At 41.9% G+C, this 26,960-nt stretch overlaps 2 protein-coding genes and 2 long non-coding RNA genes across 6 annotated transcripts; all 4 read right to left on the bottom strand.

The window, feature by feature from the left end:
• Positions 1–215: 215 nt before the first annotated feature.
• On the bottom strand, positions 216–2,781 carry LOC137951416 (uncharacterized). The gene is made up of 2 exons (XR_011112126.1): positions 1,535–2,781; positions 216–1,410 (listed from the first exon to the last, which is right to left on the bottom strand). It is a non-coding gene; the product is annotated as an uncharacterized lncRNA (long non-coding RNA).
• A 3,364-nt stretch (positions 2,782–6,145) lies between these two features.
• LOC137951334 (uncharacterized) lies at positions 6,146–8,492 on the bottom strand. 3 transcript variants are annotated; one of them, XR_011112121.1, is made up of 2 exons: positions 8,451–8,492; positions 6,146–7,832 (listed from the first exon to the last, which is right to left on the bottom strand). It is a non-coding gene; the product is annotated as an uncharacterized lncRNA (long non-coding RNA). The 3 variants fall into 3 exon arrangements; XR_011112119.1 differs by having other exon boundaries at positions 8,243–8,484; XR_011112120.1 differs by having other exon boundaries at positions 8,381–8,484.
• A 10,922-nt stretch (positions 8,493–19,414) lies between these two features.
• On the bottom strand, positions 19,415–20,394 carry LOC137951083 (uncharacterized). The gene is made up of 4 exons (XM_068797655.1): positions 20,145–20,394; positions 19,905–20,044; positions 19,671–19,760; positions 19,415–19,602 (listed from the first exon to the last, which is right to left on the bottom strand). Exons 1-3 carry the CDS (start codon positions 20,330–20,332, stop codon positions 19,684–19,686), a joined length of 405 nt encoding a protein of 134 aa, XP_068653756.1. The 5' UTR covers positions 20,333–20,394; the 3' UTR covers positions 19,415–19,602; positions 19,671–19,683.
• Positions 20,395–22,688: 2,294 nt separating this feature from the next.
• On the bottom strand, positions 22,689–25,360 carry LOC137951554 (SCARECROW-LIKE protein 7-like). The gene has a single exon (XM_068798290.1). The coding sequence runs from the start codon at positions 25,056–25,058 to the stop codon at positions 23,268–23,270; it is 1,791 nt and encodes a 596-aa protein (XP_068654391.1). The 5' UTR covers positions 25,059–25,360; the 3' UTR covers positions 22,689–23,267.
• Positions 25,361–26,960: the final 1,600 nt, after the last annotated feature.

The following is a 26,960-nucleotide window of genomic DNA, read 5'->3' as shown; positions in this document are numbered from 1 at the left end:
AACTGCATAAACAACAGCCGCAGTGCTGTCCAGCTTCGCCTGCACTTCAAAACTATTACTAAATGGACCTTGGTGGATTCGAACCACCATCCTCTCAGAAAGGAGCATTTCCAATGCTACTCTCGAGTGCTCTACCCATTTTGAGCTCAAAGATCCTTCGCAATTTATGCTACATAGAATTAAAGAGAGCCTGATCTTCATAATAGCAAAGTATCTACAAAAATTGTCCAGACTGGATGCTCAACAATTAGATTAAATGAAGAGAAAACAAGCAAAACATATAAACTGACGACACAAAATTTACTCCCAACTCTCTAATTGCATAAAAAATCACACCAACACGAAGAAACATGCATGTATACCACAACAACAGCTTTACCAGAAACTAAGAATTAGACATCAGAACAAAATAGAGGGCGGCCCATCCAGTTGCTAGGTCAATTCGCCTCAAGTTAAGACAACATTTCAATGGGTATCATATCCAGCCGTGCCACCCACGGGAAAATTTCTCCCACTAGCCACGCGCCATGGGTAACTGTTCTCTAACATTTTTCCCCGAACAGGTCTTCTCCCGCAGCCATACACATACTCGTACAATTTACTGACGACATAAAATTGAATCCCACCTCTAATTGCATCAAACATCACATCAACACGAAGACACATGCATGTATGCCACAACAATAGCTGAGATGGAATTTGACAGAACAACAACAGAGGGCGGTCCCAAGGAGAGTAGAAAACCTTCAATACACACTGCAATCATCCAGTTCCTCGGTCAATTTGCTGCACAACTTATGAGAAGACAACATTTCAATGGGTATCAAATCCTGCTGTGCCACCCACATGAGAAGATTTCTCCCCACTAGTTGCGCTCCATGCGTACGTTTTATCCAGCTTACTTTCCCGATCAGGTCCCGACGATTTCACCCACAGCCATGCACATATTCATACATTCGTTCATCACCCGACTTACAACTCCCAATTGAAGCAAAAGGTTACAGCCCAGATCTCATAATACAATAAATTGACAGATATTGTCCTTAGATGACGTTTGACAAACGCACTATACATGCACGTCAGTTTAAAAACTGGCAAGCGATACAAGAATTTTGTTCACGAACATGACTAGAAGGTTAACAAAGCACGAGTACGAAAGGTATTGTTAGCATGTGCAAGCTTGAAGGGTCATTGAAGATATTTTGTATAAAACTGTGTCACGTGTGTGGAATATAGACGTTTAAGGCAGTAACGTAACTATCAGTTTAAAGGAAAAATAAAAGTGGAGATAATTAAACGAATTAATGTAAATATTATATTACATAAGACTGAATTAGACAAATAAAATTTGGTGACAAGGTTCAAGCAAATTTAAAGTACCGGAGTATTAGAATGGTTTACCTCCTATTCCTGCGGGATTTTCATTTAGTGTAAGAAAAATATTTATGCTTGAATATCATGTAGATTTGAAATAGAATAGACTGATATACTGTTGCTTGAATTAGAAAAAATATTTGAATATAAATGGGTTTACCTCAAGAGCAGAACCTTCGATGCGTCAGCCGTTGTGGAACGAGGAGATGATGCGGAAAATCGAAGCAGAGAAGCAACACAGAGAACAGAGAGGAGACCCCGGGCCAAAGCCTCGTGCGATCTCCCCTCGAAACCAAAAAATAATAATTTTATTGGGGCATGTGACCTGCCATGCGAGCGCACCCAACATGGCAAAGGTCAGGATGACATAAACGATAGATCAAAGCCATTAACCCATCCTTACAGGTTACTCACGATCTCTGCGTACAGATCTTGCTCTGCTGCATCAACGACGTACACAAGCGTCACATCTTCGTTTGTCTGCAAACCAAACCTAACGGACACATACGAATGACCAAAAACTTTTTCCTCAGGTACATGCCGTCAAGATGAGAAACGTATAGAAGCCTGAGACCAGACTGCTGAATGAGACAGACCCGATCTAAAGATCCGTGCTTCATCAGCAACGCTAACAGGTGCCTCAATAAGAAGATCCGAAGTGGGGATCCGTAGCTCATCAGCAACGCCGACACATGCTCCAAGAATCAACTTTACCGACGACGAAAGTATCTTCATAGAAGCCTGCAACAGAACGAAATATGCAAACAATACCGGCGAAACAAAAGCGAATAATACGATATTCAGATTAGTACCTATAAATTGGTTGAGGAAAAAATCCTTTAGAAATTACAAATCACAAAGAAAACAAGCAAAAGATAACGCGGATCCGAGAAAAAAATCAAAGGAGAACAGGTCGAAAGTCGAAATATTGACAATCAGATTTAAAAAAAAAAACGAAAAACAGAATTTTTAAAATAGTTAATTAGCAACCAGGTATGAGGAATACATAAAACAACCTCGAAAAATTGCAGACCTGAAAAAAATCAACAAATATTTTCTGAGAACTAGTAAATTTAGGAAAATAAATCAAAGTAAACGCAAATCTGAAAGATGAAGAGCAGATCTAGATCTATTAAATATGAAAAAACTACAAAAGTGTAGATCAAGGGGAAAGCTATATCGGAAAGAAACAAACAAAGACCTAGATCTGAAACAACGCACCAAAATCAGAAACCCTAAGTCGAAAAGCAAGAAGATGAAGAATGGGAGGAGGCAGGTGCTATATTTATTGTAAACCTAGAGGCCGCTCAACGGTGTAGATGATTATGAGTCGGTGAAGATTAACGGCTGAAAAAAGGCCAGGAGAGCCCTCAGTTGGCTTTTTACTCGTAAAGGCGGTGAGGGGAATCAACGGTTAGCGTTTGGCTGGGCATCTCCGGAAAAGCAATTTCTAGAATTTGGAGCGAGAGAAAGACAAGCGTGCTCGCCTATGTGGGTCCCGTCTTCAAGTGGAGCCTGCCGACAACCGCCTCTGACTAAGTAATTGGGATTACCTTCGTCAGCCCACTGTCCAGGCAATGGGCCTCCGGATTATCTTACCGATAAGAACTATTTGATTAAATATATAGAGATTATAAAAGTAATATTTTTGTTTTAAGTATTTTTTTTTTAATTTTTAGTTTTTTATTATATTTTATTAATTAAAAACTAAATAAAAGATTAAATCTATTAAAATATTTTATTAAACTTTTCACCGCATTTTTCATGGATTTTTTTGTTAAATGGACAACAACTCTTTTTCCGATAAAGTAAATTGTAACATTTAGGACAAATACCAGAGAAAAACCAGTGAGGAGGAAGAGCGCCTCATTTAATATTTCATCTGAACCCATATATGTATCGGACGATGGAACAAGTCCGACTCCTCGTAATCGTCAAGATTGGCAAGAGAAAGGTGTGCGAAGTTGTTTTTTCTTTGAACTTTTAAACACGAAGATAACACTTCAATTTTGTTCATCGTCCCCGTCCCATTTAGGCCCTCTTGCTTTTTCTCAAGAACAACATAAAAAAACATATATAAGAACCAGAAGCATACACTGGGAGCAGAATATCTGATGCATCGCTCCTGCTACACAATAGCATAAACAAATTAAGACCTCGTCCCGTTCACTTCACTCCCTTGAGACTAGTCATAGTCTTCTTTCAAAACACAAATCAAAAACATAATTAGCATGCGAAGGAAGATTTGAATTGTGGTAATAAACCTCCTTTAATTTCCTCCGCATAACATTCTTGTCAGTTCAGAAGGAAGAGTTTTAGATCGATGCGTGGAAGGCTCACTGCCACCGGGCTATTTTTGACGGCTGACATTCTCTTTTTCCGCTCTCCACCACCAAGTTCTCGTTCCCTCCATAAATCAGTAATAAACCTGCCAGCTGAGATGGTTGGAGACGATCTGGCTAATCCACCTGTTCCAGAAGGTATTCCGTTAGGCTTCAGAAGGCGTGCAAATAAGATCGTAACAAGATTTTGTTATAGCATGAGGTTTTAGGTGGATAAATATCATGTCTGTTTCGGTGGAGAAGAGACATGGCTGAAGCAACAACACTTTGAACCACGAATGACTCTTTGAAGCTTCGTAGCACTTTGAATCGATGGAGAAATGCTTCACTGCGATTGAGGAAAACTTCTCTGTTCATCAACAAACAGTGGTAGAGCTACTGGTAAAATCCACTGCTCTGGAAAGTTGTATGCCTCAAATCCTGACTGCTATTGAATCTCTGAATTCGATGCCTTGCTCTTCCTCTTCTCCAGCTCCAGTGACTGGGCTGCCGTCTGACTCTCTTTCCGGCGGCGGAATTTTTGCAGCCCAATCGGTTGTTTCGCCTTGATTTCCTAGGTTTGATGGAGTGGATCCAACAGGAAGGATTTTCTCAGCTGATCTGGTAGCTCCTCAGGCACTGTTGGCAAAGCTTTATCAGAAGTCGACTGCCGCCGAGTACGAAACGGAATTCGAAGAATTTGCTTATCGCACTACTCAGCCTGCAAGAATCTTTGGATAACTTCATGTCGGGCTTCAAGCCTGCAAGAATCCCTCCTACAGTCGTTACGTTTCTCCATCTCACTGCTGCAAGAATCCCTGGAGGAAGAATCTTTCAAGTTTGATGTAGTTGCTCAAGCGAACCCGTTGCCTTCTCCAGTGACCGAAGGGCCAACAGCATTGGACAAACAAAATGCAACCATGTCGGGTACCCCCTCCTATACTCGTTGCGTTTCTCCAGTAAATTGTTGGGACTCTCCAATACAGATCTTGGTCGACTGAGGAACAACCCTCAATATCACAATGAAGGTAACGCAATTGAGTTACGCGGGTTACCTCCGAATGTTGCTGAACCAATGTAGTTTGTAACTCCCTGTCGTTTGCAAGAGACTTAGCTGCTGATGTTTTCCTTCGTCTAGAACTGGTTCCCATGGCAGCCCCGTCTCTCATGTTATTCCATCTGATTTGACTTCTATTGTGGATCAATTTGCATCTATCTTCTCTAACCCAATCGAGTTGCTTCCCACTCGATCACAAGACCATACCAATCTGCTACAGCCAAGAACAACCCCAGCTAATGTTCGACCTACGTCCCTTCTCCTCACCGGTCCTCTTGGTCAAGAAAAAAGATGACACTCGTTTTTGCACAGATTACAGGGCACTCAAATGTGAACACCGTGAAGGATAATTTCCCCATTCCAACACAATCAATTACGAGCAGATAGCCTAGATTGGATGACCCACCTTAAGCATTTAACCCAAGTGTTGCAAGCTTTACAAGAGGCAAGATTTGTCCAAATCAACAATCGGCCTTCCAGTACTTGGGACACGATTTCAAGACATGAGTTAGCCGAGGATTCTGACAAAAATACCATCTACAATGGATTGGCCTGCACCAGCTTCGTCAATACTTAGGACACGATTTCCGGACATGAGTTAGCCGTGGATTCTGACAAAAAATACAATCTATAATGGATTGGCCTGCACCAGCTTCGTCAATACTTAGGACACGAGTTAGCCGTGGATTCTGACAAAAATACCATCTATAATGGATTGGCCTGCACCAGCTTCGTCAAGGCTTGCGCGGATTCTTGGGGCTTACAGGTTACCGGAACTTTTTCCAGGTTATGCTCGGTGTGCATTTATTTCGGTGTGCATTTATTTGGAATGATCACTCTACTGGCAATACCTGTATCTGTACCGCAACAAAAGAGAAATCACAAGGCACCACAAATTATCTTCACGAAAGCAGAATCTTCCCACATACCATCGAGAAATGTATGCGCCATTACTTCCACAGTGCAAAAAAGGTGCCAATATTGTTGGAAGCAAATTCTTTATCAACACGAATTCTCTGGTGATATCTTCAGAATCATCCATGGTAGGTTGCTATTGAAAGATCATCTATCCAAAGAAATGGCACCTTAAACAATGTTCGCTCAAAGAAATGAACAAATTTGCCTCACGAATTATCTGAATATAATCAATTATTTGTAATAGAATAAAGTCTTTAGATTGAATCCGAATTAATAAATTACCGAATAAATAACCAAAACAGCAAAAACTTCTAAGTGGACCTTAGTGGATTCGAACCACCATCCTCTCAAGAGTAGCATCTCCTAAGCCACGCTTGAGAGTGCTCTTACCATTTGAGCACAAAGATCCTTCACGATTAATAAATTTTTTATGATAGGAACGGTATAATAGAAAAGCATAACCCTATTCTCATACTTAAGCCATCAATACTAAAAATTCCATAATAAAAAATGCTGAAGAGTGACAGATTAAAGCAAGATGATAACATCATCAGCACTGCTGAAAAGAAATATTCTACACATTACACCCAAGCTTACTGATTGCTTCAAATATCACTCTGCTGAGCAAATTGCCGAAGCCCCTCCCGGAAACTATGATTTTTTTTCGACAGTTAATACTAAAAACTGAAAAATAATTGACATATTAGATCCATCTAAAGCTGCGCCATGCACAATAATTATACCTTTCTTACAAATTCCAAACAACCCCGTACCTCGGCCCATTAGCTGCAAGTAACGAGAAAAAAACATTTTAATGGGGCAAAATCCTCCTTTGCCACCAAGAAGAGAAGATTTTCTCACCGAAAGTCGCGCGCCACCGCAATTCCTCTCCAGCACTCTTCCCCGGCCAGCTATGACGATTTTTCCCGCACCTCACCATGAACATATACATTGGATCATCTCCCAAAAGGATTACAACCTAGCTACATAGAAATCTTACAATAGAAGCAACAGCTTACAGCCCAGGTCTCATACAAAAATAAATTCAAAGATACTGTCCATGAGATAAAACTTTTGACAGAAGCAGAGCAGACGCACGCCAGATAGGAGATTAGCAAGGGATGAATTTGGGCGAAAATCGCAAGTCAATACCTTTTTAATTAACTCGAAAATATTGAGAAGAATTTGCAAGAATCTTGTTCACCAACAGTGCGAATTTTTAATGATCACCCGGGTGCTAAAGAAATTGCTTGCAAGTGCACCGTGGTGTGCTAATATTGAAGACAGGTACTATAAAACCCGTGGCATGTGTGTGGGTGTATTGATGTTCAACTGCAGTAACTTAACTATCAGTTCAAAGGGAATAAATGATATTAGAGATAATTAGAGAATCTAAATTTAGTGACAAGATCTATACAAATTTAAAGTACTGGTTTTAGAATGGTTTACCTCCGGTTCCAGCAAGATTTCTATAAGTAAAATTTATGCTTGAATATCATGTAGATTTTGAAATAAAATAGATATATCGGTTATACTGTGGCTTGAATTCGAAAAAGTAGTTGAATATAAATGCGTTTACCTCAAAGAGTAGAGTCTGAACGTCGGTCGAAGCGCAACGAGGAGATGATGCTGAAAATCGAAGCAGACAAAGCAAGACAGAGACACCAGAGAGGAGACCCCGGGCCAAAGAGCCACGTGCGATCTCCCCTCAAAACCAAAAAATAATATTTTTATTGGGGCTTGTGACCTGCCATGCGAGCGCACCCAACATGGCAAAGGTCAGGATGACATAAACGATAGATCAAAGCCATAACCCATCCTTACAGGTTATTCACGACCTCTGCGTACAGATCTTGCTCTGCTGCATCAACGACGAACACAAACGTCACATCTTCGCTTGTCTGCAAACCAAGCCTAACGTGCACATACGATTGACCAAGAACTTTTTCTACAGGTACATGCCGTCAAGATAAGAAACGTATAGAATCGTGATCCCAATCTCTTCAATAAGAAGACCCGATCAATAGATCCATAGTTCCTCAGCTACGCTAACAGGTGCTCCAATAAGAAGATCCGATCTGAAGATCCGTAGCTTATCAACGACGCCGACACATGCTCCAAGATCACACTTTTAACGACGACTGAAGGATCTACATAGAAGCCTGCAACAGAACGACATATGCAAACAATACCGACAAAAAACAATAGGGAATAACACTATATTTAGATTAGTAGCTCTAAATTGGTAAAAGGGAGAAAATCTTAAAGAAATTATAAGTCACAAAGACAACAAACAAAAGAAACCGCGGAGGTTAGAAAAATACAAAGAAGAACAGGTCTACAGTCGAAATCTTGAAAATCAGATTTTAAAAAACTGAAAAACTGCAGATCTAAAACAGCATATTAACAATCAGGTAGGAGAAATACATCAAACATCCTAGTAATATTGCAGATCTGAGACAAAACAACAAATGTTTTCTGAGAACTTGCAAATTTAGGAAGACGAATCGAACTAAACGGAAAGAGGAAAGATGAAGAACAGATCTCGATCTATAAAATATGAAAAACCTACCAAAGAATAGATCGCAGGGAAACCTATAACGTAAATATAAGACCTTGAACTGATATAAAGCATAAAAAAAGGAAAACCAAAGTCTAGAAGCAAGAAGATGAAGAACGGGTGGAGGCAGGTGCTGTATTTATCGTAAACCTTGCGGCCGCTCAACGGTGTAGATGATTAGGAGTCAGTGAAGATTAACGGCTGAAAAAACAACACCGACCTGATATAAAGCACGAAAAAGCAAAACCAGAAGCAAGAAGATGAAGAATGGGTGGAGGCAAGTGCTGCATTTATTGTCAACCCAGCGGCCGCTCAACGGTGTAGATGATTAGGAGTCGGTGAAGATTAACGGTTGAAAAAAGGCCAAGAGAGCCCTCAGTGGGCTTTTTCTTCGTTAAAAAAGGCTAGGAGAGCCCTTGGATTTTTCCTCGTAAAGGCGGTGAGGGGGAATCAACGGCTAGCGTTAGGTCGGGCATCTCCGGAATAGCAGTTTCTAGAATTGGGAGCGAGAGAAAGACAAGCATGCTAGCCTGGATTTCACGCAACGTTGTGGAACGTGGACCTGTGATTTACCGCCTTCACGGGAGCCTGCCGACCACCACCTCTGACTAACGGAAAATTTGAAGTTATCTTTAAATTTAAAGTTTTCTTCGTCAGTATCAACTTCCTTCGAACTTCGTGAACTTCGTATCGGAGACCCTCACAGAAGAAAAAATAAAAAATAATTAAAATCCTAAAACCCATCGCTATCATTATTGTCGGTATTATCCGTTACACAACCCATTACCTCTTCCAGACAACTCATCATCCGAATTATCTCGCTCGCTCTCAAATATATCATTATAATTTTTTCACAAATATAATTATAAATATAATTATGTAATATACAATAATTAATTACAATTTTTGTGAGCATCTCTTAAAAAAATTGGAGGTGTGTCTTATAATATTTAAAATCAAGATTTTAAAGTACCAAAAGTTCTCTCAATAGTATTTCACAAAGATGAGTGTCTTCGGTTGAATAATTTTTTCTCATTTCTAGGAATATTATCTTCAAATTCTTACAAATGATACCAAGTTCCTCGATATGGAGCTAAAAATCCTGAAAGATTTAAATAACCAACATGGACTAGATAATATTTAACTACAATAGAAATTATATTTTATATCAAATAAATAAAAATAAAATAGATAAAAGATTACTACATAAAAATATATAATTTACCTTCAAGTACAAATAGTCTATCTCAACAAATCACTGTTGTCAACAATGATTCCTAACGGTGCAGCAAGACCACTAAGTAGCTACAACCAAAGTTTACGCTCTGGTTTCTCGGGAGCGAAGACGACGTTCGTCGAACAAAGGCTGACGGTACATTAAGAGCTTTCAGCTCTTACTGCAGTGGATGGAACCACCACCACCTCACGAGACTGACACAACAGTCCAAACGGAGAGCTTCACGCTCTCTGGACTTTCGGCGAAGAGGACAACACTGGAGAAGATGAACAGTCTTTGAAAATGCTATCGTGCCTTCCTCTCTCTTCATTAACTATTTAAGCTTAGGTTTTAAAGATTATTACAAAGTGGCTCATGGGCACAATACAATACCTACTCTAAATACCATATTTACATAATCCAAATTGTACAACAATTATAATTAAAAATTCTATCTAAATTACAATACAAGGTATCATAACATCCCCCCTCAAATTGATGTTGGTGAGTCAAACAACAACAATTTGCCAATAAAAAAATTATGTCATGGTTGAAACAATACTTTGGTGAAGACATCAGCCACTTGAAGATCAGAAGAGATATTATTCGGCGCTCCAAAGTGTCGCGGATAGAGTGATAGTCAACCTCAATGTGTTTGGGGTGCTCATGGAAAACAGGATTGGCTGCAATTTGAATAGCACTCGTATTATCCGCATGAAGGGGTATAGGGGAGGTCTAAGGAAACTGGAGCTCAACAAGAAAACCGTAGAGCCAAATAACATCAGAGCATGCAGTAGACATGGCGCGATACTCTGCTTTGGTAGATGACTTGGACACCCGGTCCTGTTTCTTACATTTCCAAGAAATCATCCCCTAAAAACACAAACCAACCCATAGTAGAGTGATAGGTATCGGGGCAACCTGCCCAATCAGCATCACTGTATGCAACTAGTCAAAATCGGAGCCAGTAGGAAAGAATAACCCACGAGCAGAGGACCCGCTCAAATAGCAGATGATACGCCAAACTGCCGCAAAATGAAGGTGCTGAGGAGATGACAAAAACTGTCTAAACCTGATGAACTACGTAGGAGATGTTTGGACGAGTAGTAGTCAAATATATAAGACTCCCTACCAGACAGCAATAGAGAGTCGAAGCTTCGAGGAGAGTCCCTTCATCTTTTCTATATTTGACATTGACCTCCATAGGGGTAGCCACCAAAGATGTGTCATCCAACCCAGCGAGAGTAATAAGATCTTAAATATACTTATGTTGATTTAAAAAAATACTGGTGGGTTTGTGATATACCTCTAGCCCTAAGAAATACGTGAGTTGTCCAATATCCTTCATATGAAAGGTGGCATGTAACACCCGCTGCAGTTTGGTAATTACTCCAGAGTCAGTGCTAGTACTAATGATGTCATCGACATAAACCAAGAGAATGACCATGCCTGCGGCAAACTTATGATAGAATAAAGATGAATCATACTGACTCTGTGTAAACCTGTGGAGAATAAATGTGTCAAGAAACTTCTTTAACCAAGCTCGGGGGGTTTGCTTAAGCCCATACAGAGGATGACGAAGCTTGCAAACTTGATCAAGAGAGGAGATAGTCATACCAAAGGGGAGCTTTATGTATACATCCTCCTGGAGGTCACCGTGGAGAAAGGCATTATTCACATCCATCTGATGCAGCGGCCAAGACTAAGAGGATGCAATGACTTATATAGTACGGATCGTGGTTATTTTGGTAACCGATGCAAATGTTTCCTCATAATTAATCTCATATCCCTGCCTGTTCCCCAGGGCCACAAGGCGGGCTTTGTACCTATCCAACGTTCCATCTGAATGCAGTTTGATAGAGAATACCCATTTACTCCCAAGAGGCCGAATAGTAGGACGGGAAGTCACGATGTCCCAAGTGTGATTTTCTTATAGTGCTTGTAGTTTTGTTAGCATTGCTTTTTGCCAACACTTATGGGTCATAGCCTGTTTATAGCCAGAAGGAATGGAAAGAGAAGACAAAGTAGCTGCAAGTGATACAGGGGAGGGGAAACCATACCTGACAGGAGGGTAAGAACGACGTGTGGATCTGCGAAGAGTGATGGGAGCAGGAGCAAGCGCCAGGACCGAATGGGGAGGGGGCACCAATGCAGTGGGGTGAGGCTCATCAAAGCTCAATAGTCTAGACAGAGATGCAGAAGGTAATGTAACTTGAAAGGGAAAGAAATATTGATTTTCAAAAAATATCAAATTTCAAAAAACGCAGACTTGACCCGCCTGGGTATCATAACAAACATATCCCTTGTGAGAAACGACATACCCAAGAAATACACACATAATTGATTGTGTTGTAAGTTTATGTCGTTAAAGATCAGGTAGATGAACAAAACAAACACAATCGAACGTCCGAAGATCAATGTAGGACGAAGAATAACCAAATAATTTAACAAATGGAGAGACATGATGTAAGGTGGTCGAGGGCAAGTGGTTAATTAAATGAATGGAGGTAGAGAAGGGTGCGGACCATATCAAGAAGGTGACAATTTTTCCGCTCAGCAACGCCATTTTGTTGTGGTGTCGAGGGACAAGAACGCTGAGAGATAATGTCTTTGCTTTGAAGAAATTTCTGAAATTCAGCCGACATGTACTCGCCTTCAAAGTCAGAACATAGTACTTTAATGTGAGCAAAGAACGTGTTTCAATGAGTGTAACAAACCTCTTAAAAATGACAAAAACTTCAAACTTAGCTCGTAAGAAGTAGGCCGAGGTAAACTGACTAAAATAATCAATAATGGTGACAAAGTACTTATTTTGCGCATGCAAGAGATCAATTCCCCAGACATCACTATGAATAAAGTCAAAGCAATGGGAGGCATGCGAGGCATGATGAGGAAATGGTAGAACTTTACTTTTGCCAAGTTTGCATGATTAACAGTCAAAATAAGTATCAAGAGAAGTGCAGTCTTGATTGCCTAATAAACCCGATTTAAATAATGTACGAAGGACATCTGAGTTTCGGTGGCCTCGACTTCTATGCCACATCTTAGTGCCAGAGCCAACAACATTAAATGTAAAAGAAAGTAAAGGAGAATATGGAATAACGGTGGATATAAAGACTCTAAGTTGAAATAGCCTGCCCATTTTAGGCCCTTTCGCGATCACCTTCCCCGACGCTTGATCTTGCACAACACAGACAGAGCGAGAAAATTGAACACTACAATTTTTATTAACCAGTTAACCAACAGACAGAAGGTTTGTCGATAGGTTAGGAGACACAAAGACAACAGCTAAAGAAGGAGAGAGATCACCAACAACACTGATAGGGAGAGTGCTGCCATCAGCACTATTGATGTGCAAGTTGCCATCATACTTTCTGACATTAGAAAGAGACACTACATTGTTGGTCATGTGGTTAGAGGCACCGAAATCAAAATACCATGGTTGAGTAGAGATTTTTTGCTTACCTGAGATTCCAAAAATAGAAAAAGCAGATATGATCATCTGTTGTACCATTTCAGGAGTTAGAGTGGTCGAACTCGCAGGTGATGGAGAAATCAGAAATGCAGTGACGGGGACGACAGTCGACAATGCTGCAGAACTAGAAGTACCAGGGGAGGCATGATTAGTTGTATTCTTCTTCTTTTTAGGGCGAGTAGGGTAAGCTGCGATGAGATGACCCCGCTTCTTGCAGTAGTTACATGACTTATTGGGGGATTCCCGAGCAAAATGACCACATACCTTGCAGGGGAAGCACTGAAAAAAACTCTCATGTCCCGACCCTTATTTTTCCCTTGTGCTACATAAGCCACTGGAGCCAAGATATCAGTCTGGACTCGATGTTCTATCACGCCCTGAGTAGCAAGGCATTGCTCTTCCCTCAGAAGTTCACTCAAACAGGCATCTAGTGACAGCACTGGATGACGATTCATCATATGTCATCGAGCAATCTCAAATTTTGGATATAGCTTCATCAAGAATTGGTCTCGTTTACTGATTTCATGTATGACTTGTCAGTCTGAGAGAGCAACAACCGGGACATTCTCATAAACAATATCAGTGTAGTCTGCCCACAGATTTTGGAAGCCCGAGAAATATTCTTCAATGGAACGACCTCCTTGTGTGAAATTTGTCATTTCATATTCGACTTGAAATCAACGTGTCGTGCTGGTTTGGTGATAAACCTTGTGGAGGTAATTCCACATATCCGCTGCAGTTTTGTAGGGCCTCATATTAAGGACTAGATGAGGCTCAATGGATCCAAGTATCGAGGTCACGACTCTAGCATCCATGATAGTCCATTTTGACAACGCTTCAGCATTGCGAGGTGTCAAGTCACTCCCATCAATATGATCCCATAGGTCTTTCCCATGACAAATAATCGGAACTGAAATTCCCAAGCACTTTAGTTTTTACACGTGAACCAAATAGGAGCAAAATCTAACTTGTCTGTTCATATGTTAAGATCAAAATTTTGCTGAGATTTTCAAAAATACCACCCTGCTGCCAACAAATTCTAGGTCTACCCACAATTTCAAAAATTCCAAATCTGCCCCCACAATTTCAAAAATTCCAAATCTGCCCCCACATTTCCAATATTTTCAAATCTATCCCCAAGGTTTCAGAATTACCAGATATGCCTTCACATTTTCAAAAATTCAAAATGTACCCCCCACTGTTTCTGAAAATTACAAAAACTATGTTATGCAAATAATTGCATTCCAAACTTAGCAAAACAGTGCCGACCGACGTCGAGAAAAAAAATTTAACCTATCTGTTCTCCTTTTCGGTGTGGGACAGTTCTCAGAGGTCGGACAGAGATTCTAACCACCCTCAAGAGCTATGTCGAATTCTGAGTCATCAGACAGAGGTTTGTCGGGTAGAAATTTCTTCGGACGGAGGTAATTTGATCACTCTTCGGATGGAGCAAACTCTGATACCATGTCAATAAAGATTCCCGACAGTGAAGTAAGACCACTGAGTGGCTACGATCAAAGTTTCCGCTGTGGTTTCTCGGGAGTGAAGATGACGTTCGTTGGACTGAGGCTGACGGTATAGCGAGGGCTCTCAGCTCTTACAGCGGTGGACGGAACCACCACCACCTCACGGGACTGACGAAACAGGCCAGACGAAGAGCGTCACGCTCTCTGGACTCTCGGCGAAGAGGATGATGCTAGAGAAGAAGAACAGTCTCTGAAAATGCTCTCGTGCCTTCCTCCCTCTTCTTTAGCTATTTAAGCTTAGGTTTTAGAGGTTATTACAAATTGGCCCATGGGCCCAATACAATGCCTACTCTAAATACCCTATTTGCATAATCCAAATTGTACAATAATTATAATCATAAATTCTATCTAAATTACAATGCAAGGTATAGTAACAAATGCGTCCTTCAGTACACGTGAATCTGTTGTTGATCCCTCCCATCCAGTAAGTACATAAGTGAATTGCATGTCAAATTTACATATTGTCATCACATTTTGTGAGAGATAACCTTTTCTGTTCCCGAACCTTTGTTGTTCTTTAAGTGGGATGTTCGTTTTGATATGAGTTCCATCAATAGCCCCAATACAATCCTAATTATATAATTTTAATTAATATTGACTAACTTTGTATAGTAATCTAAATTTGTTTAGTTAGAGGGCAAGTGATGCTACATTGAAGTATGTATAAAATTTGTTTAAAATCTTCGAGTATGTGCGTTCTAAAGGCCGATTGATGTAATCAGAGTGAAGTTTCAGAATAACATCCAACACCTTGTTAAAATACCTACTCATTGTCCAGTTCAATCTATCAAACATTTATGTTGTGACACTATAGGATTGTTGTTGACCAACAGTTAGAAGGAAATAGGCATGTTATTCTTCCACTTAGTTAGTCGATGTGGCTAATAAAAACCCTCTGCTATTAAGTATTTTTGCCAATTTGAGAAATACAATTTGATTCATCCTGTAAACTTTTCAAATTTTAATAGGTGATTTATCTAATGCCTTTTGCAAATACAACGGATCATTAATCCCACACATTTATCGTAATGGTGTAGATAGTATCTTCCTATGACGATAATAATACATGTTAATCCAACAAAAGTTTCAAACCTTTCTTCGTCTATCATAATAGCCATGAAAATCTGCAAATTCAATCTTCCTAAAAGTCATAAACAAAAATAAACATTCATCTTCGATCCTAACTTATTCATCCATACTCAACAATCATATTCATAGCCATGAAAATCTTTAATTGACCACATCCATACTCATTCACCATATTCATTCACATAATATATTAACACAACAATCATATAAAATAAAAATATTAACCATATTGATAAGTCTTTCAACGTTATAATTCAAACATCGTTATTAATACATAATAATCTTCCCAAAGTAGATATTGTACTTAAAACGCGTTACAAATATTTTCTTGCACAATATTTAAGCCACCCAACCCGCTCTTCTACTGTCATCGCAGTAAACATGGCCTTCTTACTTGGCCTATCCAACCATTCAGGAATGCCATACTTCATGTCGTTCGACAGGTCCGGGATTTCCTTGAGGGCATTGACAATCTTTTTCGACATCGCCCTCATTAGCCTTCATAACATTATTCAATGCTTGAACGATACGGTTACTACATCAATGAGATTACTACTGTCATCAGTGGGCATTTCGCTTCTCTTTCTATGACGACTTGAAGATAACGCTTTACTTATTTGAGATTGCTCAGTTATCGAATCATTTCCGCTAATGAATTGCGATGGAGTTTCCCTAACTACATCGACATTCGGGCTTGTCCGTTGGGACAGGATCCAACTCATGGAGGAGTTCATCGCCCAGATCTACAAGAGTTTTACTATCTATTCCCATGGCTGTTGAGTTTTCCACTGCCAAAGCCAATTTGTTGTAAAGGGGGCAACCTTGTTGTTTATACTTTTCAATATATCTATGCTCCTACAAGAATAAAACATCACATCATTTAGACAACTTGGAATAGAGTTCTAGTAATGCGAAAAAAATACAAAATATTTTATAGTACATCATGATTTACTGACCTTAATGTAGTTTTGCCATACAAAATGATATACAGTAACTCGCTGTGTGGTTACATCCCAACCGAACCCACTAGTATTGAAACAGCTCGTTATCGTTTGGTATGTTTTATTCAATGATCTTGTTCGATTCTTGAGTTGTTCAACAATTTTTTTATTGACTGGGTCTTCATTGAACTTATTGACACATTCCATATATACCTCATACTTCCAAACCCCATTAGGCAATTTGTTCCCTATATTGACCTGCTCGACCAAGAGATCGAGCATTTTGCTTTCTTCGAAGGTCCAAATGTCATATGATCGAGCACATGGTTGTCTTCTTACAACCATTTATAATCTAAATCCGAGATGGTCCTCATGGAAAAAACTTTATCGTACAACCATTACCCGTCATGGAAACAAAAAACCACTAAAAAGAAAATACCATATGGTGGATATTTATAACACCTGAATCTCCTCAACACATAGCAAATACATTCCATAGTGCTTAAAATTTTTCAATAACATTCTAAAACATTCCAAAATTAATCAACTATTTCCATTACAAATGCACTAAACAATGTAAAAACACACACACATCAAGTCCAAAATCACCGAACACCCCTAGTAGAGCCCCATATGACTTCGCAGTCACTATTAATTGTACCTCGTCAATGATGGGGGTTGGGTTTTGTTGGCTAATAGACGTCATTGTAGGCGACTCAGCCTTCTTTGAACTGGACTAAACACCCCAAACCCTAAACCCTAAACCCTATCACCCCAAAGCCGAGAACCCTATTTTTCTAAACCCTAAACCCCAAAACCGAGAAACCTATTTTTTTAAACCCCAAACCCTTAAATACCAAGCATTAAACCCTAAATACAATAAACCCTAACCCTAATCCCAAAATTAAACCCTATAAAGACGATATTGAACCATAAATATCATAAACCCTAACCCTAAATCCCCAAATTATGCACATAAATTAAAATTAAATCAAATACATCACTAAATTAATCGAAAAAAAATTAGGGTTTAAGCTTACCTTCTGAAATTTGGGAAAAACCGAAGTCGTAGGGTGAAATCGAAGTCGAATGGGGAAATCGATACCGAATCAAAGTTGAATAGAAGAAATCGACGCCGAAATATCGAAAATCCAAATTGAAATGGGAAAAATCAAACGAAAACAGGAGGTATTTTGGGGGAAAAGAGAGTAACGACAATGAAAAGGGAGTGGGAGGTTGAGAAGGAGAAGATAGGGAGGCCGAGAGGGATAAGAGTGAGGGAGAAGTTAGCGGGAGGCCGAAAGGGAGAGTGAGTGCGAGGGAGAGGAAGAGGCCGAGAGGACGTTCACAGTGAGAGGGAGAAGGGAAAGGAAGGGTGATAGAGAGAAGGGAGAAACGAGAGGGAGTAGGGAGAACGAAGATGCTACAAAGAGAGCGAAGAAAAAATTTGAGGAAGAAGAAATGACGAGAGACAGAGGAGAGACAAAAAAAAAGGAAAAAAACGACGAGGGTTCGAATCGCGGCGCCAGAGTCATCTGGATGATTCGCAATATGCTATGGAAACCAGATTCCCAAAATTAAACCGTGGAGATAATTTTCGGATTCATCTTAGTCATCTACATAACTTGAACTTTGGTACTCCACTAACAACGACAAATGATGAACTGAATAATGCGGCTGAAGTTCATATCCTGAGTAAAGTTGACTAACCCCCATAAGTAATTGGGACTACCTTCGTTGACCCACAATCAATGCAATGGGCCTCGGGATTATCTTAGCTGAGGATGCTACAGGCAGCGAGTCATTCATAAGAATAACAATGGAGGCCAACATGACAATAGGGCTATAGGCCCTCAAATAAGTTAAATTATTTGGATTACCTTCATCAGCCCATGGTGAAGCCAATGGGCGTCCGGATTAGATTAACGGAGGAGGAACGAGTTAGCGAGTCATTCATAAGAACATCAACGTGGCCCATATAAATTTTGGCCCATTGCAGGCTCACTAGTCTAATATCTTCGTTGGCCCAAAGGTCGTTGGTTCATAAGTCTATGCACATGGATGCCCACCAGAGTTTGCCCATTGTTTGTCCACTCGGTCTTGGCTCATAAAGAGGCCAACTAGTCTTCAATCCATTGGATGCTCATATGTCTGAGGCCCACAATTGGCCGGTTTTCATAGTCCCATAAGGGGTCCATTTGAAGTTGGCCCATTGAATTATTTTCGGTTTTATTCAGCCCATATATCATATGCCCAGAAGCACAATTTCGTATGGCCAATTTCAGGTTAGCGCCAAATAATTCGGAGGCCCATGGCCAATCACTTTTATACCAATTTACGATTTTTTCTCAAATATCATTGAAGGCCCACTAATCTTGGCCCACTTGTGGCTCAATTGATGGCTGGGTCCCATTATGGGCCCACTTGTGGCTCAATTGATGGCTGTATCCCATTATGGCCCATTTGGCTCTGCCGATTCTAGGCCTATTCTTTGCCCACTTGACCTTGGCTCATAAGAGTCAGTCTTCGGTCCATTGGCTTCTCAAATATCTCAGGTCCCAATGGGCCCATTTGTCAAAGTCCCATAAGTAGTCCATTTGACATTGGCCAATTGGACCAATTTCGGTTTTAGCGCCAAATAACAATTGTGGAGGCCCATGGCCAATCGTTGAATGACTCCTTGTCTTGGCCCAATGGTGGCCCAATTGACGTTAGCTCATTAGTCTTGTCCCATTGTGGCCCACTTAGCATGACAAGCTTGGATAGCTTCGAATTAAAAGATGTGTTTGTTAGCAGTTTCTCTTTAAAGATCATCCTTGGAAAGAGATCCTCTTCTGAGACAACGGACAACTCTTTTTACTTTTGGATTCATAAATTCAAGCACGTAATATTTCTTACAAATACCAGTGAAAAACCAGCGAGGAAGAGCACCTGATTTAATATAAAAAAACTTGGAAAGCATCGCAGCTCTGAGCATCTGGGTCATCGTCCCGGTCCCATCTGAGCCCTCTTGCTTTTTTCTCAAAAACGACATAAAAAACAAATATAAGAACCAGACACATACAACATTTCATTCTCATTATTCACCAGATTCTGTCATCAGCATGCCTGATGCATCGATCCACCTATAAAATAGCATAAACAAATTAAGACCTCCTACGGATTTACAGGAAGGGAACTGCTGGTTTGATACCTTTCTTCATCATTTAAGGAGTCACCACATCTTCCGGCTCGTTCCGGCCTCTCTCCTTTTCTTTCACTCCTTGAGACTGGTCATAGTCTTCTTTCAGAACACAAAATAAAAAACATAATTAGCATGCGAAGGAAGATTTGATCGGTGGCAATCAATAAACCTCCTTTAATTTCCTCCGCATAATATTCTCGTCAGTTTAGAAGGAAGAATTAGATCGATGCGTGGAAGGCTCACCGCGGTGTTTTTGACGGCTCATATTCGCTTTTTCCACTCTCTCCTCCTCCAAGTTCTCGTACCGTGCATAAATCCCTCCAAATCCTTCTTCATCGCACCGAGTTGCGTAAGCCTCTCCAAACGATTGGGTCATCACGTCTCTATACAAAGACCACACATCAAAAAGACTCCTCTTCGTGCCCACAACTGACTTCAAGAGAACGATTAAAAACTAAATAAGAAAAGGAAGCTACAAATCACCCATCCTTCTTCGCCTGGGGCTGGTTGGGATCCATATCCTGGTCAGTCTCGTCCGACGATTGCGTAGACAGGGCCTTGGTCAGCCGAAGTGAGATGAAAGCCGATTTTCGGCGGCAGACGGCTGATTTGGCGGGGGATAGGAGAAGTGTATTCGATTGGAAACAGAGTAATCGAAGTGCAGGCAGCATCGTTTCCCCTTCAAAACACCTCTTGATTTATAATGCAAAAGAAGGACAACCGATCAAGAGCAGTTGAGCTTATCTGTATTATGAACCCACCGGTAATGGCACGGAAAATAGAAAAGAATTCTTCGACTTTTACCGATAACATACGTCATTCCTGATCTTGGTCAGATCAGAGACAAAAGCAAACTCGGTGAAGGGAGACACGTTGCTGGCAGCCAAGTGACGTGTCGATAAAGTGGCAGCAGGTGGTGGCGGGCGATGGCCGGGCCCAATGGGTTGGACAAGCTTCGTGTTAGCCCATGATGAAAAATCCACTCAAAATATTAAACTATTATTTAATAGAGATTACGGTCATGGGCGTCAGGAGGAGGCCCAATGCGTTAGCCCATGATAAAAAAATGAATATGCCGTACGAGTGACAGCTATTGTACGAAACGACAAGGACTGAAGGAGGTCTGTTAGGTCTTGATATCAGAACTCGAAATAAAGAAAATTAGGAAAACAACTGCCGCTGCAACCGTACCAGCATCTGAGCTTTAAACTTCATCTTCCTCCCTAGGCTTTTAGTTTCTGGAATTTCAAATTTTAAATCTAAAAGTTGAGCTGCATGCATGCAAAAACCAGAGGAAAGGATTGGAGAGAGCAGTGAGCAGCGGCAGAAAGCCAGAGACTACTATGTACTAGCCTCTCTAAAGTTTAAACATTCAATTCTCAAGGTACCGTCCTCCGATGTCGACTCTAAGCTCCAGTACTCTGTAGAGGTATGGTCCACCATCCGCCATGACTGATCCTTACAAATCTCACATGAGAAAGCGCGAATGAAGTCTGGCCTGTTTTAGTAAAATCAATAGATTAGTCGATTCAGGGTGAAAAAATGAATGGGGAAGGGACCCAGTGGACAATGAAAAGAAGAGAGGAGGCAAAATCTATCCTTGCCGGAGAGAGTGGCAGAGACAGGGGAAACAAAATACAGACATGGGAAAAGGGCAACGATGACTGACATGGGCAGCGGAGGTAGTTCAGCGCGGGCAACGGAGACGCTTTCCTTCGGTCTCCAATAGTGAATGAATCGAATTGACCAGTAGAATGGTTGGTAAGAGAGACTAAAGAACTGCCCGATCTGCTCCTTTCTCCTTTTCTTCTAGGTTTGTCCTTTTGAAGCAGAACAGTTGTTTATCCCGATGAGGTAAGGACTGACACTGTTTTTTATAGTTTTTTTTTTTTTTAACTAGATGTGATTTATTTACTTCTCCTGCTTCTGAGAGTTTGAATTGAACCCGAGAGAACAGATTGTTCTCCTCAAAATCTCGACCGTCTTCCTTGAGACGGCACCGCCAAGTCCGGTTTTGGGAGGAAACGGCAGTTGTTTTTTTCCGACCAAAGGGCAGAACGGTGACATCAGTGAGCAGCCACAACAGCCAGAAGGGACTGAGGTTGAAATACGTGCACGCGCTCGTGGCTGCCTATGTAAAAGAGCCCCACTCCGCTGCGGTATGCTCTAGCTCTGCCCTATACTCTCAGGCTCCACCTCCCGCAGCTTCAAACACCGCAAACCAGAAGTTCATCGGTGGCTCGACGGAGGCGCTCAACATTTTGCTTCGTACAAGGTGAAAAGAGTCACGACACCTCTGCAGCAAAACTGAGACGGGCATAAGATCTCAACCAACTCTTCGTCTCCCGAATTAGATGATTCAACTGCGACTGCAATTACCATTAAACAGGGGGGAAAAAGAAAGTGTTTTCCTTCTTTAGGAACAGGTTCAATTCATCGTCATCTCTGTGATTAATTCCTCGTATACGCCGCGTGTTTTGCAACTCTTTCTGGGAGCAGTGAAGCAGAGGGTGTATGACATCCGAACACAAACCATTAACTACTCGAGTACTTGGTTTCTCCTCGACAGAACTCATAATTTCCACCTGGAACTAAAGCTTTTCACCGGCGATAAATCATTGGAACGAATGCAACGGTTCTTGCGATGCATGTACTACGTTTGTTCAAGCCGATTAGATACGAGTTCATGATTCTTTTTTGAATTATTTTGCCACCATTGGCAGAAGGTGATATTTCCGTAATTCGTGTTGCTCGGACTCGCCGGAGAGATGCCAGTTTCCAGACGCTCGAGTACTGGAGACCCAAACAGCTACGAGCTCTTTCCCCTGCTTATAATCCTGCTGGGAAAATACAGATGGGGCTAGACTGCAACAACCTAGAACTGGCAAGCATACCCCTCCAAGCCGTAAAACAGATCGGTAGTGGACGACAACAAGAATTGCACAGGAGAACTTGCAACTGCCATTAGGAATGGGAAAGGCAAAGCATAGAACAGGCATCTGCAATCAGTACACCCTTGCTCCAAATAGGGGAAGTAAATAGCTCAATTCGTGAATTGTGGAACTGCTTTCTGCACTTTCTTATTATTTCTTATATTATCAACTCCGCCATTAGTACTTATTAGTCAAGAAAATACCTACCGTTAAGATGATGGTAGTCAAGAAAAATCCAAACTCAAAATCGTCTTCGTTCTGTTTTTCCTTCTCAAATCCAAAACACTGTATTTGGCAGTTATATACAGACTCAAAATAGAACCATTTCTATTTTTACAATTGCTATTAATCAAAACATGCAGGAAAGGTTAATTAAAAGAGAAAAAAAAGCACAGCGCAACCATTTGTGCGTTAATGAAGTTCTAAACAGATCCATTTATCAGACGAGACGAAGAAACTCCTTGCTCCTCGTGGCAGATGCTTACCGGTAGAGATGAACTGAGAAAGACCGTCGGCGGAGCCATGGTTGCAGATAAAAAAAACTAGGCAATTCTGTTGAAGGAGCGCCGAAGAGTTCAAAAACTCAACAAAAAAAAAAAAAAAAAAAAAAAAAAAAGACGCAGAAAGGCGTTCGGCGGATTAATTTGCAATTAAGAAAAAACAGAACCGCCGGTTACCGCCAAGCAGAGATGGAAAGAAGAGGGTTTTCGTTCCAGGCAAGGGATAGAAATCCAGGCTGGGACTCGATCAATGAATAGAGTGGACTGTAATTCCAGAGAAGAATTTTGGCCTGACTTACGGCATAATGGCTCAGTGAAACGGATTTGAATCCACATCCTTCCATTAAATCCTTCCATTGCGACTTCTCCTCCAACCTCTCGCGCCTCTTGGCACCTTCTTCCGGACCCACAACGCCCATAATGCGCCTCCCTAGCAGAAGCCTCTCAACCTTGACTCGCTCGCTGGAATCCCTCGCCATGGTCGGCTCCAGGGACTCGAACACTGAAGAGTAGTACCGCAACGCGTTCTTGAAGCGGTCGACGAAACCTAACCGGTTCAAACTCGCTTCGTACTCGCCCAGAGTCACCACTCTGGGATTCAGAGATTTCGCCAACCGGAGCACCTTCTCCACCGCCTCCGAGGTCTCCGACAATAGATTGTACAATTGAAGCATGAAATTCACTCCAAGGACTTCCTCCGAATCGACTCGGAAACAGGATTCGTCCAGCTCCTGGATAGGGTTCAGAATTGGAATGAACTCGAAATCGAGATTAAGCAACTTAGCAAAATCGCGAAGGCGAGCTCCCGTTGCCTTCAAAGAAGCCGAGGGAGAGGGGCCCAGTGCCGGAGCAGGAATGCCGGAGATGCGGATCTTAGCAGGCTTTCCGGTTGATCGAGTAGCAAGAGCTTGCAAAAGCGCGGCCCACTGAACGCCCTGAACAATCCCAAAATCGACTATGTGTATCCGGTCAGCCGTCTCTGTTGCCTCAAGAATGGCTTGGTTTGCAGTGAGATGTGCGAATTTGGAGTAGGGGCAGGCATCATTGAGGGCCTTATAGGACAGAGTAAAATCTTCCGGTGACGAGTCGAAGCAAAGAGGGGCCTTTCCCAGGCGGCTGTAGAGTGCTTCAGCGAAATGAAAAGTAACACGCTCCTTCGGATCCCCACGGTCGGTGGTGGTCTCTCGCAGACGGACGAGGGTTTTGGCCGCTCGATCCGGGTCGGAATCGGCCATGCGGGCACAGTCGAGGAGGGAAGCGAGGAGAGGGGAGTCATGTGAGTCGGCCTCCGGCGAAGCGTCTTCTCTAAGTGTCTCCGTCGTAGGAAGCGGAGGGTGCGAATTTTCCGGCGGCGGGGTTTGACCCCACGTAACCGTAGGCGGATGAGGAGCAGGAGCGGTAGTACTCTGGTGGATCGGAGCGTTAGTGCTGGGCTGGGTTTGAGGGGTGAAGGCGACGAGGGGGTTGAGATCGGAAGGGGGGTTGGGAAGTCGAGCAGAAGAGGAAACAAAGGGATCAACAAGAATGGAAGAGAAGTCGCAGCAGCTATCGGTGGACTCACCCATCAGACTCTCCATCCACTCGTCCGAGTCGAAAGCCGCAGCGGTACCGGTGCCAGGCGTTCCCAAATCGGAGAGAGGGAAGACGGCAGGGACGTGGTCGAGGTGGGGGAAGAGCGAGACGGTAGCATCGGGGGCCCCAGCAGCTGGGCCACCGAGGTGAAAGGCATCGGCGAAGCCCTGAGTGGCCGTCCCAAATCCAAAGCGATCATCGCTGGAACGGGCGAAAAAGGTAGGGTTGGAGTGACCGGGCGCCCAAGGGGTGGGAGCGAAGGCGGCGTTAAGTCCAACACCGGCGGAGAGTTGCTGCTGCTGCTGCTGTTGCTGTTGCTGCTGCTGCTTCTGTTGGATCACCTGTTGAGCGATCGCCATGAGATTACCGCTATCCGCACACATGAAGGCCATACTCCCTCCTCGAGTATTTTCTTATCTTTCCGGCAAATCTAGCCGGGAGAGACCAGCAATGGTTAGTTGAGAGAGTCAGCAGAGGCGCTACGGGATTTTGAAGCTCAGGCTGAATGAGGAAAGACGCCTCAAATGAAAACGATAATAACGCTCATTTCACACTGTCCATCACTGTATCTCTATTTAGCTGAGCGCACTGTGTACTCTCTGTAGTCACTATTTGCTTCTACTGGCTCCTGTAGAGATATACAGGAAGCAGCCGAACTGGATAGCGAGAACAGAAGAGCGAAACAAAAAAAAACACAAAGGCTGTCGCCACTCGCCAGTCGGTCTCTCTCCTCCCTTCAAATAAAAATCCATGTGATGAATTGACGACGACTACTCGGTTCTCACCGTCGGAAACTCCGGGCCGCCCCTCAGATATCAATCTATCATCCAAGAAAAAAAAGCATCATTGGTCATGAAAGCGTTAAAAGTGGACCACGCGGTGGGCCCGAAAAGATAGATTGAATATATACAAAAAAATTCAAAAACTAGAAAAAAAAAAAAAAGAGATAGATTGACGCAGAGGAGAAGGAACCGGCTTTGTCGCTTATTTGTAGAGGCCCACCGTCTTTTTCTACCTTTCGTGGGAAAGGCCCACTTCAGTTGTGTTTTGGGCCGAAAGTGACGTGGCAGTGCCTACTATGTAATTTTTGAGCGGGACCCACCAGTCATCACATCCAACCGCGTCCATATACGGCGCCCGTCGAGTCGCCTTCTTGAAGACGTCAGCGGAGCCCTCTTTCGAGGTCGATCCAGTCTGTAGCCGCAGTCAGTAATTGATCCGACGGTTCCGGTACGATTCAAACTGGGCCACAGTTCAGCTTTTTACCGGTCCAAAAGTTCGAGAAAAAAGTGGAGAGCCGAAGGCGAGTGCAGTGGTAGCCGTGTAGTATTGTCGTACCTCCAAATTAAATACGTATCGGAGTGTATCAGCCGAGACACCTCTGAATTCCGAGTCATATCGGACGATACGCAATATGTATCACCGATACGGTTAACCCTTATAGAGGGTAAATTAGTAATTATATTTTTAAAAACTATTCTCCATTGCAACTATTTTGTTAAAAAATTAAATAAAATTATAGAATATAATAAGAATAATTTATTTATATATTACTTTAATTATTATTATATTTATTATTAAAATATAATGTATTTACAAATTTTTTAAAATTAAAAAAAAAGGTAAAAATGAGGGAGAGGAGGTGTCGCTATCAGTGGCTTGCGCGGTTACGCAGGAAGGAGAGGTCTATTCGAAAAGTAGGAAGTGGCCATCTGGAATGTAGGAGGAGGCGCCGTTCTTTTTGGACGGCTGATGGGGCCATCTGTGGAACCAGCAGAAGCTCATAATGGTGGGCCCTACCATGTCGGTTCGACCACCTTCACTCGCCGGAGTCCGTCGGAGGAAAAGCCAAGAAAATCGCTGATCTCATAACGAGAGAGAAAAGGAAGAAGATTTGAAATTTGTAAACGAAGAAAAAGAAAAGGTGAAAATTCCGGCTTCCTCCCTCGATTCCAAGCTTCGAACCGATTAAATAGAAGACCTCAGGAAGGGTCGCCCGCCGCCCCTCGTTCGCTTTTCCGTTTTCGTTTCAGATTTTTAGTACAAAACGTTAATATTCTTTTAAAAATATTTAGTCCAAAGCCTTCTTACCCTAAACCCTAAAAAAGACTCAACTTAAACAGGGTTTAAGGGTTTAAACCCTAAACAACTCTGGTGAGTTTTGACAAATAAACCAAATTCTCCCTTTGTTTTTGGGTATTCGTAGGGTTTAGGGTTTATAAAGCTTATATGAACATACATGTTACCTTGTGAGACTGCCTCCTATGAGACTATCGTGTGACACTATCGAGTAG

The sequence above is a fragment of the Aristolochia californica genome, unplaced genomic scaffold, assembly GCF_029961685.1.
Source record: "Aristolochia californica isolate CCGP_79_NKW_82.1479 unplaced genomic scaffold, dmAriCali1.0.hap1 SCAF_15, whole genome shotgun sequence".
Taxonomy (NCBI): Eukaryota; Viridiplantae; Streptophyta; class Magnoliopsida; order Piperales; family Aristolochiaceae; genus Aristolochia; species Aristolochia californica.
The sequence above is the reverse complement of the archived record's forward strand: the minus strand, read 5'-3'. Positions and strand labels throughout refer to the sequence as shown.

Bases quoted from the DNA above. Each gene is read 5' to 3' on its own strand.
- LOC137951554 (XM_068798290.1), bottom strand. From the start codon at position 25,058: ATGGCCTTCATGTGTGCGGATAGCGGTAATCTCATGGCGATCGCTCAA.
- LOC137951083 (XM_068797655.1), bottom strand. From the start codon at position 20,332: ATGCTGCCTGCACTTCGATTACTCTGTTTCCAATCGAATACACTTCTC. The intron at 20,045-20,144 runs GTGATTTGTAGC...GTCTTTGTATAG, and splicing joins CCCCAGGCGAAGAAGGATGG to AGACGTGATGACCCAATCGT. The intron at 19,761-19,904 runs GTGAGCCTTCCA...GTGTTCTGAAAG, and splicing joins GAGCCGTCAAAAACACCGCG to AAGACTATGACCAGTCTCAA.